Source organism: Carassius carassius, chromosome 44, assembly GCF_963082965.1.
Source record: "Carassius carassius chromosome 44, fCarCar2.1, whole genome shotgun sequence".
Lineage (NCBI taxonomy): Eukaryota > Metazoa > Chordata > Actinopteri > Cypriniformes > Cyprinidae > Carassius > Carassius carassius.
Genome location: NC_081798.1, coordinates 14,730,759 through 14,751,225, shown reverse-complemented (window position 1 = coordinate 14,751,225; position 20,467 = coordinate 14,730,759). Strand labels below are relative to the sequence as shown.

Genomic DNA, 20,467 nt, shown 5'->3' with positions numbered 1-20,467 from the left:
GAAATAGAAGATGAGGTTGATATTCATATAAGTGATCAGAGGGAAAGTGAAGAATGTGATGAAGGTAGTCAGGAGCAGGAGGACAGAGCTGAAGAGGAAAGAGAAGAGAATGAGAGACTTAGGGATACTGGAGAGGGATTGTCAGAGGACCCAGGATTATGGCCAACAACTCTTACTGATAAGCACAGGAAAACTATTGTTCAAATGCTAGCAAAAAACTGGACTTTAAAGACCTGATCAGCAAATTTGCGCATGCAAAGACCCGTCAATGGGCATTTAGTAAAAACTGACATTATTTAGTTTGTGTTTCAGACCAAAGTTTCTCTCATTTGGTATGGTCATTTTCAGAACTGCTTTACAGTATATTTGATTTAGTCCAGGTTTGGACCTTCTAGACCTTTGGTCATCTCAGTAAGTAGTACTTTCAACAATAAAACAAAAATATATTAATCAGAGTGTGGCCTATTTTGTTTACATTTTAAGTGTTTTTATGATAAAAATGCAATACCTTACCCATTGGTATCACTATGGTATTGGGGGCCCAGCAAGATGGTATGTACCCAGGGCCCAAAATTTGGTGCTACGCCCCTGGACATGAGGGTAAATATTTAACAACATCATTTTAATTTTGGATCATTTTTGATCCATTTTTCTATCCTTTAATCGTTTCAGTGTGTAGTTAGACGATAAAAACACGGTGTCTCAGTAATTTCTAACGGGAATATTGCCTTACTCACTTCATTTCTAAACGTGCGCGGCTCCTTTAAGAAACTAGCGGTTCAGTAGCTCGCGCTTCCGCACCAATATTCAGACACTGACCCCATGTAAATGCGCGCACACACCGACACACACACACACACACCGCGGCAATACAGTCAATGACGGGAACTCCGCAGGACAAACCACCTTTTTTCATTTCTGACACTTTCAGATGGGACCTTTTCTACTCAACGTGAATATGACTTTTATTATTTGGTAACCCTGTTTTCGAATTTGTTTTTATGGGACAAAACCTTAGCCTTCAAATAAGGGAATTTCAACTTTATTTATGATAAACTTCCTGGTGATGTTGAAACTGGCATTTTATTTATATGTATCTGAATATAAGTGGCCTAATGCTGGTAAATGTGCTGTAATCCTGTAACCGTAAGTCATCAAAGGAATTCATCAGCAGTGTATTTTCGGAGCAGCGTCACTCAGTGACAGCGCGCAGATAGTTTATCTGTGGATTTTAAAGGACCCTCTTGTGCCACGTTGAGTGTTTGATAGCTTAATTTCGCCTGTATTGAAAGATGCTCCAGAATGGAAAGCCTCAAACGGACAAAGCGGACGCGTCCGAGCCAAAGCCTGAAACGCAAAGCGAGAAGACAGAAGCGAGCGAGAGCGCCGCGTCTCACTCAGAGAGCCAGTCCACAGACTCCGGCTCCACTCAGGTCCCCCTGCCCCTGCCCGTCCATCCCAAGCTGGAAATCAAGCGTCATGCCGTGACCGAGGACTACAAAGTCTCAAGTCAAGTGTTGGGTCTGGGTGTTAACGGCAAAGTGGTAGAGTGCTATAACAAGAAAACCGGACAAAAGTGCGCGCTGAAGGTAAATTACACACACATGTTGTAATGGGGATATAATGGGAGAGTTGACTCAACTCGTGCAATACATATTTCTCGGCAAATGAACGCTGTTAACCTCATGCAGTATAGTGGTTTTGTTTCAGAATCAGTCTTTACACCTCAAAACATTAAGAAGTCAAAAAAATCACGGACATTAACGTAAAATAGCCTATTAAAATGAACCATATTTTTCAAAATCTAGAAAAAATTAGAAGTGTTGGATTCATGGAACATTCAGAAATATCAGGGAATTAAAAAATTCAGGTGAATTGTTAATCCAAGTAAATAAATTTTACTGTTTTTTGATAACGCTGCAAATATAAATTTTGTTAGCTGAAAAATATACTTTAAATATATATATATATATATATATATATATGTATATATATATGTATATATATATATATATATATATATATATATATATATATATATATATATATATGTCATTATGAAAGCTTTGAAAAAAAAATGTTTCAAATTAAGTAAAATTTTCTAATGAACTTGCTGCAGGTGTTGCTTGAGCTACAGGAGTTTAGCTTACTAATCAAGAGAGTAATTAATTATGTATGCACATCTGATGTCACAGAAAACAGTTAATTTGCTTGTCTTCAGTGTCTCTATGTGTTTGAATGTCTGTATATATATATATATATATATATATATATATATATATATATATATATATTTCAAATTTAATAAATTAATGCTTAACTCTGGGGAAATTTGCCTATAGTCTAATTGGTCTCAATTATTAAAACATGGACCTGTAAGTGTAGGAGGAAGTTAAGCAAACTACAAAAATGTCAGGTAATGATTCTTCTGCTTATGTTTTTGTGTTGTGAAGCAATAAGAATTTATAAACTTCCCTGTCCACTTGTAGTTTTGTCAGGCCGTCTGATTTGGCAAGTCTGAATTGCACCTGTTCACTCTGTTTTACAACTTAGTGGAAGATATCTAACCAGGCTTAAACAGCAGCTGGCCTGAGATACACATTCAGTGTCTCTTGTAGGGTCAGGATTTGAATCACACAGAGCCATGGTGAAAAACAGACTCAATTACACTCAACTGACACACAGTACCATCTCAAATATCTCTTCAGAGTGATGGAGGCATTGCCTATTATTATGAAAATGGCATGGGAAAATGTAAATGAGGCTCTTTTGATGCTTATTGTGCTATCCTAAATGAATCTCAGTGTGCTGGACCACAGTGAAAATCCAACTGACCTGTCTCATTATGGAGTAATTTATTGCTCAATATCCTCTTTTATCCTTTTTAATCACAGGGTAAACAGGAATAGGGCAGAACTGTCCATCTTAGCTGCCATTTAATTAGGTAGCATGTTGATGGCTACGTGTAATGAATGTGAGTGTATAGGTGCTGTTTAATCCACTTTAGCTGGATAGAAGCCACCCCTTAAATCTAATTCATTTAATTCACTCTTGATTTCCCATATTGGACTTGAATGGCTGCCAACAAGGAAAATATATCTTAATGTCTGATCAAACCGATGAGATATATTTATTACCCTGCCATTGGGTTTCTGTATTACAAAGTCTATACCCTGCATACATAGTCCAGTGCAGTGGTGGTTCTTGATCACTTGATTGAGATTAGTTTGTAGTGTGATGGTCTACAACATTAATATAAAGGAAATATTCAGATTCATTTTTTTCGAAGATGTTTTAGCTATATTTTGAATTACGTACAGTATTGCACATACAGTATGTGTGTGACCCTGGACCACAAAACCTGTCATAATTTTTTTTTAAAAACAGATTTATACATCATCTGAAAGCTTTCTATTGATTTGTTAGGATAGGACATTATTTGGCTGAGATAAAACTATTTGAAAATCTGGAATCTGAGGGTGCAAAAAAATCTGAATATTGAGAAAATGTTCTTTAAAGTTGTCCAAATGAAGTTCTTAGCAATGCATATTACTAATCCAAAATTAAGTTTGGATATATTTAATTTACAAAATATCTTCATGGAACATGATCTTTACTTTATATCCTAATGATTTTTAGCTTAAAAAGAAAATTGATCATTTTGACCCATGCAGTGTATTTTTCAAAAGTATTGATACAAATATACTTGTGCTACTTTTGACTGGTTTTGTGGTCCAGGGTCACATGACAATTATGTTTTGTAGGACACAATTCTCTACATAATATATACAGTTAAGTAAAAAACAATTGACGGACTGTTGGATTTTCGAACATAAACAAAATATAAATTATATATATATATATTTTTAGTACAATTAAAATGCAGATTTTCTGGGGCAACCAACCAGCTTATGTTTTTGTACATAAGACAGTATACTTCTGTCTATATAAATATTACATCAATTGTTTTTTAAATATATTAAACAATTATAATAATAATAATATCATTTTTAGGACAATTTAGTTTTTTGTAACAAAAAAAAAATAAGACTGCGAATAAGACAAAATCACAACCTTGTGTCATGTTTAACAGTATTTATTATAATTGAATAAAGCAACATGGGGGTAAAATGTAAAAGAAAAGATGTGTAAGCCCTGTTCAATGGTCTTTCCTTGTGCTGTGAGCTACCGTATGCTTGGACTGGTTCATATTACAGCCCTGGCACTGCCACTCTCACTGTTCAGTGTTTGAGTTCATCTTTCCACACTGATTCTACGTTCAGGATCCAGCCATTGTTCAGGTTTGAGCCTTTTTCAATCCTGGCATATTTCTGAGTGTGCCACAAGGTTTATCTGGAAGCCAGCCGCTTGATGTTTCCTAAGGGGATGAAATTTATTTCCCCCAAAGGGAGAAACAGAGAAGGCAGTGTGACAAAGCTGTATGACGAATCTTCACGAGCTGCCAAGTTGTCTGTAAAAGTGAATTTATTGTAGGAGGCTCAGTTTTATGCTGGAGCAGTTTGCAAAATCTGGCCTATGAATTAAACTCGAACTCTGTCCCATTTGTAGTCAGTTAATCTTTTATAACAGGCCCAATAAAGAAGGGTATAAGATTACATGAGATAAGAATAGTTTTCATGAAGTAGACTGCTGAGTAACGCTGTGGTGTCTTTTACAAAAGTCTTATTTGAGACATTTCAGAGTCATGTTTCACGTGTTATCATAAAATGTGACTTGGACAAACACAGAAAGTAATATAAACACTTATGCATGTCTCTGTTTGACCAAGAAACAAACGTGAGATGGTTAGGATTACGCTGACCTCCAGTTAAATCAAGTCAAACAAACAGATCAGAATGCAAAACCCCCACACATTTCTAAACGTTACTGGGCTGAAACCGAAATATAGTGGTTTCTAGAAAATGTAATCCCCCACTCGGTTTTGTAAAGTTTCTTAAGGAAACTGTGGTCACAGAAACCTTCTGGTTATACTCACTACTATCATAAATTATTACTAACTGTATTATTACCACAATTATTACTATTACTAACACTAACTGTAACAACAAAAGGCCCTTAACATCTAAATGAATTTACTAAAAATATTGAATGCATCGATCTGACTACATTAGACTACACAAACAAAAGTCATTTCAAAGTATAAATAAGCTAATATATATATATATATATATATATATATATACTTGTCATTAGATGGTATCTGTAAACAAAACCCATCCATCTCATTCAAATTAATGACTCACATAAAAGAATATAACTTATTTACTAAATAGAATCCAGTCGGAAGTCTATAGACTCGTCTCATAGTTAACTGAGACTGTTCAATTCTGTGGCTGTAGACTCAGGAAATTAAATGCAGTCATAAAGATTAAACTGTCAATATAGCCATCATGCATTCTGAAATCAATCCCTGCAGACGTGCTGATGAACTGCCTGTTGCATATATTGTCTGTTTATGTTTCTGTGAATTTAGCAAACTGATTGCTTTCATGGTACATACAATTTTGAAATTATGTATATATTTGTAACGAATTCAACCTTCATAATCATCGGGAAGAAGGAGGCGGGAACTGGCGGAAAATGAAACTGAAACTTTAATTACAAAATAAAGACAAAACAGCGCGTCAGCCCCTCACGGACGACTGACACGCACAAATAAAAACCAAACACAACTAAAATCCAGGCCTGGTCCTCTCTCGTCTGTCACTGTCGTCGCTCCGGTTTTATATCCCTCCATCTCCTCCGTGGGACTCGAGACCGGTGGGTCGAGCAGGTGTCGCTCATTCCCAATCACTCCACCGGCCTCGCTCCTGTTCCCACGTCTCTCGGCCCCGCCCCACTCGTCACAATATTATTACTGGCCTAGCATGTTCTGGAACTGAAAAAGCTGGCACAAAAGTAGAGGTGACTCATTTTTAAGCACATGGTCATATCTGCTTTCTCTCATAATGTAAAGTAGGGGTGGGCAATATGAGCAAAATCTTATATCACGATATGAGAAATGTTATATCACGATAACGATATATATCTTGATATAGTTATTTTTTATTTTAATAAGGTTTTTATTATATTAAGATTTGATAACATAGAATTTTCATAATCCTTGTCACCAATGTCAATATCAAATTAATACAAGAAAATAATAATAAAAATAAATCTCAAGCTCACAGTCAGTGATGAAATAAGAACAAGAAACTAATTAAAAGCAATAGGACAAAAACTACAATCAATAAGAAATACATTGTGTAAATGAATTAGTCTTCACTGTGTAAGTTATATACGTCTATCGATATATCCATATCCATATACATATATATATATACACCGTATTTTCCGGACTATAAGTCGCATTTTTTTCATAGTTTGGCTGGTCCTGCGACTTATAGTCAGGTGCGACTTATTTATCAAAATTAATTTGACATGAACCGAGAGAAATGAACCAAGAGAAAACATTACTGTCTACAGCCACCAGAGGGCACTCTATGCTGCTCAGTGTTCCTGTAGCCTAGCACTGAAATCATAGAGCGCCCTCTCGCGGCTGTAGACGATAATGTTTTCTCTTGGTTCTAAAAAAAATGTGACTTATAGTTCAGTGCAACTTATATATGTTTTTTTCCTCGTCATGACGTATTTTTGGACTGATGCGACTTATACTTAGGTGCAATTTATAGTCCGAAAAATACGGTATATAAAATATCAGTTTATATATAATATATCAGTTTCCACAAAAATGTTAAGCTGCACCAATGTTTTCAACATAAAAATAATAAAAGTTTGTTGAGCAGAAAATCAGCATATTAGAATTAGGGATGCATCGATCCAATACTCGGGATCGGTATCAGCTCCAATACTGGTATTTTCTGCAGATCGGGTATCGGTCAGACAAGACCGATCCAAATCCGATATTGTGCGTATACTATTGTGTTATTGTTGAGCCCCACGAAAGGCACAAAAACATTATAAAGCACCAAAACGTTTTTGTGCACTATATTTCAAGTGTTCTGAAGCTGATAGTTCAATGTGAGGTACGGATTAATATTGAAGTCATTAAATTCAGTTCACATAAACTCTTCTTTCCGCTGCCGCTGTCTGTCATCCTCCATTCAGCAATCAAACTGTGTGTCGTGTTCGGTTACTACAGTCAAAACCAGGAAACTCTCTTCAAGAGCGCACAGTAAAACCGTTCAAATAAAAGGCTCATTAAACTAACGCACAGATTTAATACACTACGTATCAATATATCTTCCCTTTGTACTAGTGATGTCTGGCTCGCGGGCGAATCGTTTGATTTGACCGGTTCTTCTTAGTGAACCGATTGAACCAGTTCACCAAATCGAACTGAATCGTTTGAACCGGTTTGCTTTTCCAGTAAGCATTAATTCACAAATTACTTAAATTATTCACTTTTTTAACGTGGCTGGCACTACCTCTGAGTCAAAATAAACCAATATCCCGGAGTAATTCATTTACTCAAACACTACACTGACTGAACTGCTGTGAAGCAAGAACTGAAGATGAACACAAGCCGAGCAGCTTTCTCTGTGGACTCAGAGGGCTGTGCAGCCTGCACAATGTGCCTCCGTGTTGTTTCAAGCTCATCATTTTAATATAAATTATTTTTGACATAGATTATGATTATATATTTTTTCATTTGTTATTTTTCATTAAAATGAAGTTGTGTATATGTACCTGTAGTAGATTGTGATTAATGATCAGGTCAACACAGAGAAGTATAGAAATTCTACATTGATTGAAAAAACTGTGCTGGTATCGGATTGGATCGGTATCGGCAGATGCTCAGATCTGATCATATCGGATCGGTTCTGAAAAAATGGTATCATTGCATCCCTAATTAAAATGATTTCTAAAGATCATGTGACATTAAAGTCTGGAGTAATGACGTTGAAAATTCAACTTTGCATCACAGGAATAGATTTTTTAAAGTAGAAAACAATTATTTTAAACCATAATGATATTTTAAAGTGTTGAATTTATCTTTTTCTGGAGCCTTGGTAATCATTAGAGACTTCAAAATCACTAAACAATGTTTCTAGTTTCTAGTTTACTTAGCCTTAATAAGTAAGTGAATAGTAATAATAGTATTTTTCTTAGAAAATACTGTTAATAAGTGTTCTTTGTAAGTGAACGTGTTTGTTAGCACCAGACAGCACTCACATTCATAGTTGCTGTCGCTCCTTTTACAAGATTACCCATAAAGCTTATGCAGCAAAACCAATGCACATGTAATTTATTGTGTGTGTGTGCTATCTGATACTCTCGTGGTTTTCTTTCAACCACAGCTTCTGTTCTGTTATTGTTGTAAAAGGAGTTTCCTGACGTCTGTTTCCCTGTGATTCTACAGCAGTTTTTTGTAAGTGGGTCCTGTATCTCTGAATCAGGTCTGAACTATAAAGGTTGCTCCAGTCAGTCATTTGCAACACTGTCCTTGAAGCTCCAGCCCACGGGTGTCTCTGTTAAATGACTCAAACTGTCTTTTAGCTGCTGTTAGTTGGAAAGCAAACGCAACACATCTCTTTTTAAGAGAAACACACACACACACACACACACACACACATACACACATTGTGAACTTTTGGCTATTAACTGCAGAGACAACGTGGGTGGGGGTCAAATTGCATGCAGTTCACGCCTCTGCAAGTGGTTCAAACTGCTTTTGGGCTTTAATTGATAGAAATTAAAACCAGAAGCCCATTACTGTTCGCTTGGTTGTAAACAATTGCTAAACTTTAGTGTTTAGAGTGTAACTTTTTAGTGTGGGGATGGATATAGCACATGTTCCATAGAAGAAAAACCTAAAGTCAGTAAATGATTACATAACTTTCATTTTTGGGTTCCCCCCAATACTTTAAAGGAATATTTTTCCCAAAAAAGGAAAATCTGCTCACCCTCAGGCCATCCAAGATGTAGATAAGCTTGTTTCTTCATCGGGACAGATTTGGAGAAATGTAGCATTACATTAGTTGCTCACCAATAGATCCTCTGCAGTGAATGGGTGTAAAAATTCAATACAATTTCTGCATTGACAGTTGGGGTATAAGCCATAAAAACGTAACCATACATGGTAGACTTAAAACCAGCTACGGCTGTACTAAGCGATAGTATATGCCCATATAAACGCCAAAGGTTCATGAGGCAGTAACCTTGTTTTGAGATAAATGCCTTTTATTCGTGATGTCTTGGATAAGTACTTCATTACCCACAATCCTGAACAATCCCACAAACCCACAGTGATGCATCTGATTGGTGGAACTCGTGTAACCGTCTGGTTAAACCCCGCCGAAGGTCCGTGTATACTGAAGATCATTAATAAAAAAATAAATAAAACCCTGTGTTGCGTTTTTGCACGGTAGACTTATCAGTGCAATCATGATCTCCTTGGCTGCCATGATGGCTTTTTTCAAGGAGGAAAACAAGTTTTCAAAGGGGTGAAAACCACTTCAGATAGGGTCATGTAACGTTAGTTGAGTGTAGCGTGCCCAAGGGTCAGCTTGTGGGTTTTGTAAGGGCCAGCATGAGGGACAAGACCTACAAAGTTTTGGTGAGTTTTGCATGGAGGTTGGTAACGTTAGTTAGCATTATCGTCCACTTTAGCTAGGCTACTGTAGCCTTCATATGGTATGAGTCATATCAAGCATTTTATGATGCCACTGTCAAAACAATATTTAGCCTAGGCATACCTTTTGTGCATTTCCTGATAATTTGTGTAATGGCAACGACATGTGTTGACTACTGAGCGGTGATTTCAGTCAGGTACAAAGCACTGCACCATTGGTGACGTTATCGTTAACCGCTTTCACACACGCACACAATATATAAAATACACGATGATAAATATAAAAATCAATACACAATACCTATATAAAACTATTTATTTACACGATTAATACTGAAAGAACTGCTATTACTGCACATTCACTATATAAGATAAAATTCACTGGAGGAAAAAGTTTGCGCGGCCGTCGTCAGATTTGGAAGTCGCTCAAAAGGCTCTTTCGCGGTTGTGGCTTCTGTCGAATTCAGTGAGGCGCGGTGGTTTATGGGATGAGTAGTTCCTTCGCTCGAAATGAAAATATGTACACAGTCTTGTACCTTTGACTTTTTTTGGATTTTCTCTTAATTTTTTCACTCGAAATGATATGTTGTAAGCTTATGAGTTCAGCCGTAGCTGGTTATCCTCAGACATGCTCTAAAACTCTTTAGATACGGATTTTTCCGAAAGTCAATGGGAGAAATGAATGGGAAATTTACTTCTGGCACCAAAGCTCTCTCGGGCTGTGGGCGGGACTGTGATGCTCTATTCCAACATAAGAGGGAAAGCCAACAAACAACACGGAGACAACACAACTATGGAGAGACGACTGCGCGGGCTGGTTTTGTCCCTGGCCATAATCTAGTACATTGTTTGTATACACCACAATATGCAAACAATACATTTCTATAATGAAGAGCGGATGCGGCTTGAAAACAACGTTCTAATGCACTGCAAACGGCGAGCGGGCATCGCTTGTAACTTCAAGCGGAGACGTGCATTAATTCTTCTTAACTCTGACATGCTCATGGTCATCTAACCAAATTTCTATGAGGCTCCGCACCTCCTCACTACTCCAATAGTGCAAACTGTCAACAAACACTTCCTCATCCCATAATGCACAGCGCAGCTGACTCCGGCAGCTGGTTTAGTCCAAAATGATCAGTACTTTTCAGTTGGGTCGGTTCGAGGTCCGATCACGTTCTCACCACAAACGAACCGCTCCAGAGTTCGTTTGAAAGCGTATACCGAGATCACCTCTTCAAGCAGGTCTCGGTACGATTGTTTGGTCCACTTTTGGTGCGCACCCGAGTGCGATTGCTGCTTTCACACCTGCCCAAACGAACCGCACCAAACGGGGAAACGAACTCTGGTACAATTCAACCGAACTAAATGAGGCAGGTGTGAAAGCACCCTAATATGGATCATGGACTTATATTTTGGCCATAGCAACAGTTTAAAGTTAAAATGCCTTAATGATGAATTTGTTTATTACAAACACACATCTTTTCACGTCAAAGGATGTTTATTGATGGACTGGAGTCTACTTGAGGATTATTGTGATGTTTTTATAAAATCTCAGTTTGATTTTACCTATTCACTGCAGAGGATCCATTAGTGAGTGAACAAGTGATATCAGATTTCTACAAACTTATTTTTTTTAAACACATTCTGTGTGATTATAAGCTAGTCTTGCTTTTAGAAATACAACAGTAAACTATTTATAAAACTACTGCTGTCAGTATCAGTTGAAATGTATCATGCCTGAAAAGGACACAAAACACTGAAAAGGCACCAAGAAGTTACACTGCAGTGGCAGCTTTCAGGCCCCAAAAATACACTCTGACGGGATACATGTGCAATGTTAAGGTCTCACAATGTTCCAGTGCATGCCATGTGTTTGATGTCCCACTTAGTAGGAGATTAAGAATGAACACACACACATACATATATATATATATATTTAAATGTTCTGTATACAATTCAGTATTTAGATGAAAAATGAAATATATATATTTAATACATAAAATTATAACCCTGGACCACAAAAGGACCACTTAAGTCGCTGGGTATATTTTTAGCAATAGCCTAAAAAATATTGTATGGGTCAAAATTATTGATATTTCTTTTATGCCAAAAAGTAAAAGTACGTAAGTAAAGATCATGTTCCATGAAGATATTTTGTAAATTTTCTACCGTAAATATATCAAAACGTAATTTTTGATTAGTAATGTCCATTTCTAAAAAATCATTTGAACAACGTCAAAGGTGATTTTCTCAATATTCCGATATTTTTGCACCCTCAGATTTCAGATTTTGAAATAGTTGTATCTCGGCCAAATATTGTCCTATCATAACAAACCATACATCAATGGAAATCTTATTTATTCAGAAAAAATAATAAATATAAATAATAATATTTATTATTTAATCTTTACATGTATTTTATATATATATATATATATATATATATATATATAAACAATTATTAAAAGTATTCTTAGATAAATAGAAAATAAAAAATAACAGAATTTATTTCACAAATATTTGGTAAAATTATATCTTTTGATCAGTTTAATGCACCCTTGCTGAAAAAAAGTATTGCTTTCATTAAAAAATAATAATCTTACTGATCCAAACTTTTGAACAGTAGTGTATACATTTTTAAAAACTTTAAAAACTGACAGTCTGAATATTTTTTCTGATCTCTTTAGATTCTGTACGAGTGTCCCAAAGCTCTGAGAGAAGTGGAGCTGCACTGGCGAGTATCCGGGGGGCCACATATAGTTCGGATCCTCAGCCTCTATGAAAACATGTATCGTGGGAAAAAGTGTCTTCTCATAATTATGGAATGGTCAGTCCTGTCAGTGGTAAACATAATTTCCCATCATGCTCAGCTGCCAGAAATAGTACAGCTCTTTATTCAACATCCTTGACTAGTGACATTTTTTTTATAAAGACAACAGAAAAAACTGGGTTTCTTTCCCCTGTATTTTTCACCCAGTGATACCATGTGATCTGATGTCACAGTCTTGTTCTGAATGAAGGTTTCAGTTCTCTTTTCCACTAGTTGTATCTGAAGGATTTTTTATTTTATTCTCATTTGTTTGGACTGCATTGTTATGAGTAACAGCAACCACAAGACTTTAAAAACTTCATACAGATGTGCTGTTTTAAAAGTGTGTTAATGTTTTTCTTAAAGGGTGGTATTAAATGGCGTATGCCAGTAGACTCAGGAAATGGGACATTCTCATTCTAGAGAACTTAGAACTTAGAAGATCTTAATAGACAGGAATTGGTGTAGTCCAACATGAGTCATTTATTTTCCAGAAAAGACTGCAAGCTTTCACACAGACAAACTCAAAGTTAATAGACATGGACTAAAAGCCACAAAGCTTTGATTTTGATTCCATGCTGTTTAATCAAACGCTGTATTAAGCGGCTGTGATGTGGTTTTCTGTGCTTGAGCAGTCTGAGAGCGTCTCATTCACTCTCACTGTGAGAGCAGCACACTTTCATAGTCCGAGATTCACAAAGACAAATAAATGTTCCATCTCTTAATTAGAGCTCATTTCCCGTTTCCATCGTGCTTTTGGGTATTTTGGCAATAATATGATCCACATAATTTCTGTAACCATAAAGCCATGTTGTTGTTGTTGTTGTTTTCAAATACTAAGCTGGGAAAGGAACTCAGCTTATTGTGATTGTGTATTTGTGCATTAAGCTGTGTAATAAGAAAATGTGTGTGTGTGTGCATTTGTTGTGTCAGTATGGAGGGGGGAGAGCTCTTCAGCAGAATTCAGGTCAGAGGAGACCAGGCCTTCACGGAACGAGGTGGGTTATCTGTCTTTGTGTGTTTTTTTTAGCACACACACACAGGAAATCTACCATGCAAAAGTGTAAGTATATTGCCACAAACACACACACATACATTTAGGCCAACCTAAGCTCTTCTAAGGCACCAGTTGGTTGAATATTCAGAGGAAGTTAATTTACCATGTAATTTTCATTTAGTTGATACTTTGTTAGTTAACAGTAAATATGATGAGAAAGATAATTTCCAATATTTGTTAAGTGGCTGGTTAGTTAACTATGAGTATGGAGAGGAAGTTAATGTCCCATGCAATTTCCCTTTAGTTGTTTAATTTGTTTGTTAGTTAACAACATAACACAGAGGATCATTTCCAATAAATTCCCCGTGGTAAGTTAGTTATTTAAATTCCCATGCAATATCAATAGTTAATTTCCCATGTAATATCAAATAGTTTATAAGTTAGCAATAAATATAACAAGGAGGATAATTCTCTGTATACATTCTGTTGGTTAGTAAGTTTATTAATTAACTATAAATATGGTTAGATTTATGATGAGGTTATTTCCTCATATAATTTCCATTGGTTAGTTAGTAAGTTTGTTAGTTATGAATAGGATTATGGTTATGATTTTGATTATTATTAGTAGGGGTGTAACATTTTAAGTTTCTCACGGTTCGGTATGTATTGTGGTTTTAGACAGAAAAACAAACAAAAGAAATAGAAACAAAAGCAGATTTTTACACCCCTAGATTAGATGGCAGTTAGTTGTGGTCACTCATTTTTTGAAGAAGTCACTGAATTGTACACTTGCCTATATTTTGAGGCAGGAACTGAATAGTAAAAAAAATGGAAGTTCGCTGTTGTCTTACACTTATAATCATGAAATGGCATCAGAGACAACATTCACACTGGATTCCCTCTGTTCTGTACCTGCAGAGGCCTCTGAGATCATGAGAGACATCGGCACAGCCATTCAGTATCTGCACAACATGAACATTGCACACAGAGACATCAAGGTAACAGATGATTGTTACTAGTTCTACCATAAGAATGAGAATAATATTATATTCAAGTCAGATTTTCAGGAAACTGGGATATTGCATTAAGATTCTATTTTTTGTGTCATTGTTGACTATATTTTGAGCATCTCTATTCCTTCCTCAGCCGGAGAACCTGCTTTACAATAGTAAAGAAGACACTGGAGTTCTCAAACTAACAGACTTTGGCTTCGCTAAAGAGACTTCACTGCATAACCCATTACAGACGCCTTGCTACACGCCGTATTATGTAGGTCAGTAAGATGAATGTTAATCTTATCATGAGAGGAACCGCTCTTTAAACAGAAACAGAGACTGAGTTCTGTTTGTATATCCGGTGTAAATAGAATAACACTTGGTATATAAATGCAAACTTGTGTTTTTTTTTTTTTTTACATGCATCTCCAGCACCAGAGGTTTTAGGTCCTGAGAAATATGACAAATCATGTGATATGTGGTCTTTGGGTGTGATCATGTACATCCTGTGAGTATAACGACTCTGCCTGGTGTTACCTTAAGTGGTAATGAAAAGCTATAATGTACGTCATTATAAACTAGTTGAAACTGCTTTGTTCCTCTTTATGTTGCATGAAGGTTGTGTGGATTCCCACCTTTCTACTCCAACACAGGACAGGCTATTTCACCAGGAATGAAGCGGCGAATTCGCATGGGCCAGTACGAGTTTCCTAAACCGGAGTGGGCTGAAGTATCTGAGGAGGGTGAGATGCATTTTTTGTCTGTTCTGCACCCAGTCAAACGTCATGTTGCCTTGTTTACCACCAGAGGGCAGTGTTGCTTTTCTTTTGATCGCTATGTCTCCATGACTGTGTGTAATCATTTGGACCTGTTTTATACATTCATGGTTGTTTATAATTCCAGTTTGAAATTATATCGTTAAGAAAACGACAGACATACAGCAATATAATATAATTTAACTCACCTGGCCTATCACTTGAAGCAAACATCCATCCCTTAAAACTGCTGTAGCCTATATCCAGCTTAGGCGTGTTCTTCCTTTATTATTTTTTTATATATACTGTTTGAATGACAGCTTGGTAAATCTGTTGGCAATCAAATATTCAGTATCGCTACTGAACAGAAGTACTTGGTACATTATCAGCGCAGTGGTATAGACCGTATTTGGAGTATGTTGCAAATATCAATAAATATTCTCAAATATTCTGTCTGTGTTTGTAAATCCACTCTGAGTTTTAGTTCTGTTCACACTATCTGTGATTCACTATCTACTGTAGATCAGTATTTCTCAACATTTTTTGTACCCCACAGCCATGTCTGTAAAGCTCAAAACACTGGGCAAGATTATGGGGACCTAAAACAGTCATGTTCCTCTTATGGATGTATAATATTCTTCTCCTCCAGCCAAACAGTTGATTCACCAGCTATTGAAGACCGACCCCAATGAAAGAATGACCATTGAACAATTCATGAACCACCCCTGGATCAATGTGAGTATTTCAACTGATTGCATGTTTGTCTTAGATATATGTTTTTCTGTATATACAAGGATCCAACACTGATATGTTTCTTTTAGCAATCCATGGTGGTTCCCCAAACGCCTCTCCACACCACACGAGTGCTGACAGAAGACAGCGAGATGTGGGACGAGGTCAAGGTGAGCACAGACTGCTCTGCCCAGTCAGATAATCACACTACCTGTTTACAATAATGGCCAAATACCATTTAGGTGGCTTTTTCCTTTTTTTGTTGTTCTAAGGTTTTTTTTTTCATGTAATATCTGACACTGAAGAATGGTAACACTATGTTATGTAATACCACCTGAATCCTCAAGGGGGAGCCACACAGCAGAATAAAAACAACTCGTCTCAGTTCATTTTCATTTCAAGTAACTTGAGTGGCAATGTATATATCATCATATAATGTAAGAAATTTAACAGATATATATATATATATATATATATATATATATATATATATATATATATATATATATATATATATATATATGAATAATATAATAAAACAGTGTTATTTAATAGTAGTATAATTAATATAACATTACAGGTTTTGTTAATATATATTTTTAATTCCATTTTATTTTTAGATATTCCCTTTAAACAGAGACAGAGACCGAGTTATGTTTTTATATGTAGTGTAAATAGAATAACACTTGGTAAACTAATGCAAACTAATGTTTTTTTTATTTATTTATGCAATATATATATATATATATATATATATATATATATATATATATATATATATATATATATATAAATAAATATAAAATAATAAAACAGTGTTATTTAATTTTAGCACTATGGAGAAAGTGACAGAGGCGTTTAGATCCATCTGCAGAGCTTAATTTCACAATGTGGTTACAAAACAGGCAAGAGTCGGACACTGACAAACAGGCATATCATGGGCAAGACAAAAGAGCAGTCCAGTAAACAGACATGGTCGATCTCCGGTGAACAATGTCCAAACAGGGTAATCCAAAGGGGTAATCCGAATCACAGGCAATGGTTCAGGCAAGGGTCAAACAGAGTCGAAATAAAGCAGAGCAAGAGAATAATCCAAAGACAGGCAGGATGTCTGAAAATACGACAAGACTAAACAGGCGAAACTTGACAGGACTAGAATAGCAGGACTGGCTCCATACAGTAGCTGTCGCTAAGCAGAGATAAACACTAACAATACTCGTCCCCGAAGAGCATGTGAAGGGGTGTTGTACAGTCTGTGTGATTGGTGGCAGGGGTGAATGTAATTTATTATATATTTGTATATATATATATAAATAACTTTATACTATTTTTACTTTATACTATGTGCTCTACTCTTATTTATTTTTTTGTCTCTTGGCTTGTAGGAAGAGTTAACCAGTGCATTGGCCACCATGCGTGTAGATTACGAGCAGGTGAAGATTAAGGACTTGGATGCCTCCAGTAACCCCTTACTGAACAAGAGACGCAAGAAAGCAGCAACAGGGGAGAAGAGCGGTGGAAGCGGATGCAGTAACCAATGATGGACTGGAGATGAAGAACAGACAGATCAATGACCCAAAGGGAAGTGCAAGGTCAGATAAAAGAGTCAAGAGCAAGAACGAAAGCATAGGGAAATAGATGGGCTCTCCATAGAAGAACAGAGGATGGATGGCTCAAGGGAGAAGGCAAGAACAGGACACAATTTTGTTGATAAACAAGAAAAATTGGACGGAATGCACATGTATACAGAGGACGTCATTGTTTCTACCACCAGCAGTGAAGAAGACTTTAAAAAGCTGCTTTAAAATCCGTCAGCTGTATGTGAGTGTTCATTAATGTCTTTTTTGTGTACTGATCTATTACTTGATACACGCTATTCACACAATGTACGTGTTATGTATGTGTATTTGTATACAATGTGTTTCTGTGTTTCTCATTAGTCCTATCATGCAGTTCAGTCCAGAGACTTAAACTATTAGCTCACCCAAAAAATGACAATTTGCTGAAAATCTACTCACCCTCAGGCCATCCAAGATGTAGATGAGTTTGTTACTTCATCGGGACAGATTTGGAGAAATGTAGCGTTACATCACTTGTTCGCCAGTAGATCCTCTGCAGTGAATGGGTTCCGTCAGAATGAGAGTCCAATCATCTGATAAAAACGTCACAATAATCCACACCACTCCAGTCAATCAGTTAATATCTTGTGAAGTGAAAAGCTGGATGTTTGTAAGAAACAAATCCATCATTAAGATGTTTATAAATTGATCTACATCTTGGATGGTTTGAGGGCGAGTAAATTATCAGCAAATTAAAAAAAAATTTGTGAACTAACACTTTTATTTGTAAATGTTTGGGCTTTTGTTATTGGCCTTTTTTATTGCTAATAAAAAAATTAAATATTCAGAGGAATTGTGTGTCTGTACTGGAAAATATTCCTTGTATTGCGAAAAATGGTGCTTTTTGATGCAGTGAGTCACTCCCTGAACCTGAAGATCTGCATAAGTAACTAAAAGCTGACCTCTACGGGTCATTTTCTACAGGCTTCATTCCTCAGTGGAGCAATCAGTTCTAGAGAAGTTGACATCCTCATACTTGATCTCTCCTTTCACCATCTCAGACATTCAACTGTTTAATATTTTTGTTCCCAGAATGTGCATTTACCAGAGATAATTACCCATTCAGCTCATTATTATGATGAAATACTAGGATTTCCCACAGATTCTTACATTTTTGCTTACTACAAAGCTGAGTAGATTCTGGGAAGGAATCTTTTCCCATTTTAACTTTTTTTCTGTTTTATTGCAGACATTTGACAGAAAATGCATCACTTAAAAGAAGCCTGCTTTCTTTGTGGTCAGGCACTGCATTATCATACAGTGCAAAGCCAGCATTAGTCTTGCTGATAGCGGGCCACATTCTAGTGATCATATTTAGATGACCACCAGTGACCTTTCCCCTAGTTTCTGCCACCTTATGTTTGAGCACCAAGTGCCTGTGCCAATCCTGTTGTTGAAAACACAAGCCTATTAGTCAAACAGGTTTGAAATGCTAATTTGACCATTTTTTTTATATATATAATCACCACATGCAACTTAGCTCAATCACGAGCAATTATTATGAGATGTTTTATTTTTCTGTAATATACAATATAATGAGATCCACACTCAAGAATAGTCAATGTAATGAGAAGAATTTAATAAATGATAAAACAATAGACATTTACATAGACATTTAGTCATTTAGCAGACGCTTTTATCCAAAGCGACTTACAGATGAGGACAATGGAAGCAATCAAAAACAACAAAAGAGCAATAATATTCAAGTGCTATAACAAGTCTCAGTTAGCTTAATGCAGTACACAGCAAGGGCTTTTAAATAATATAATAAATAAAAAGAAAACAGATAGAATAGAAAAGAATAGAGCAAGCTAGAGTTAGGTTTTTTCTTCTTTTTCTTTTTTGCTTTTGTTAATTGTATAATAAGTTAAAAGAAAACAGATAGAATACAGAAGTAACACATTTAAAGAGCTTAGAGGCACTCCTTTTTCTCAGTTGCTTTAACTTAAAACTGGTAAATCACACAAAAGTTGGAGAAACTTCAACAGATCTACAATGCCACAAGTAAAATCAAAGTGTTATTGCACTAAAATTGCTGAATCTCTTTGTTTTGAATAAAAATACAAATTAAGAATGTGATATTTAGACTTGTGTGCTGTATCTATCCATAGGACAGATATTTTTTTGACTGTATTTAATTTCTTATTTATATTATGGTATGAAGAGTATTTGTTTACAACAGAGCTTTGAGGGTGTTTAGCTCCAGCTCGAGCACGTCCATGTGGTCAGAGCCAGGAATAGAGGTAAGACTGGTAAAGCAGGGTCACTAATCACTGTGGCCTTTATGAAGAATGTTCTGGACAGACAAGTAAAGGCCAGGATCTGTTGTCACAAGCTGTATATTTATTTTCAGTTGCATCAAACATCTTAACTTTCATCTGTTTCATCTTTTTACCTCTGTGACACTGTAAATATTTTGTCAGACAGCCCGACTTTTTTGACAATTTGTGCTATTGTTATTTTCAATGTAGTGCATCTGATGGAGAGATCATAAGCTTATGTTGACGTGTGTGTGTGTGTGTGTGTGTGTGTGTGTGTGTGTGTGTGTGTGTGTGTGTGTTTGCGTGATCCAGATCACATTTACATCCTGTTCCTTTGGACCCTTCTTAATTTCATGCCCTCATCACAATTTCATGCCCTGCTTTGTTCCATTCTGAGCGTAACCGTGACTAACGTCACACTTTTGCCTTTTTTACAGCTTAACAGAAAGTCTCAGTCTAGTGACTTAACAAGCAACAAACACACTGAATGACATTGACTGTAAGCCCAAATCACCTTTGTTTATTCATTGACATTTGCCATATAGTTATTATGAGACCCATGTGACCTGTGTGCTGACTTGGCCTGTGTCCACAGCTCTGTCTGTCTTTACTGATGCTTTACTACGGTACGTGTGGCTACGTGAGCGACATGTTCCACTGAACAGGCTAAATATGTTTTTGAATGCGGAAGCACTGCCGCA

General features: G+C 36.3%; 1 protein-coding gene across 2 annotated transcripts; it reads left to right on the top strand.

The window, feature by feature from the left end:
• The first annotated feature begins 850 nt into the window (after positions 1-850).
• LOC132126360 (MAP kinase-activated protein kinase 2-like) lies at positions 851-18,265 on the top strand. 2 transcript variants are annotated; one of them, XM_059537570.1, is made up of 11 exons: positions 853-975; positions 1,293-1,589; positions 12,286-12,425; positions 13,341-13,405; positions 14,323-14,402; positions 14,551-14,677; positions 14,832-14,907; positions 15,018-15,142; positions 15,804-15,889; positions 15,976-16,056; positions 17,272-18,265. In XM_059537570.1, the coding sequence occupies exons 2-11, from the start codon at positions 1,293-1,295 to the stop codon at positions 17,425-17,427; spliced, it is 1,233 nt and encodes a 410-aa protein (XP_059393553.1). In that variant the 5' UTR covers positions 853-975; the 3' UTR covers positions 17,428-18,265. The 2 variants fall into 2 exon arrangements, with proteins under 2 accessions (XP_059393552.1, XP_059393553.1); XM_059537569.1 differs by having other exon boundaries at positions 851-1,589.
• Positions 18,266-20,467: the final 2,202 nt, after the last annotated feature.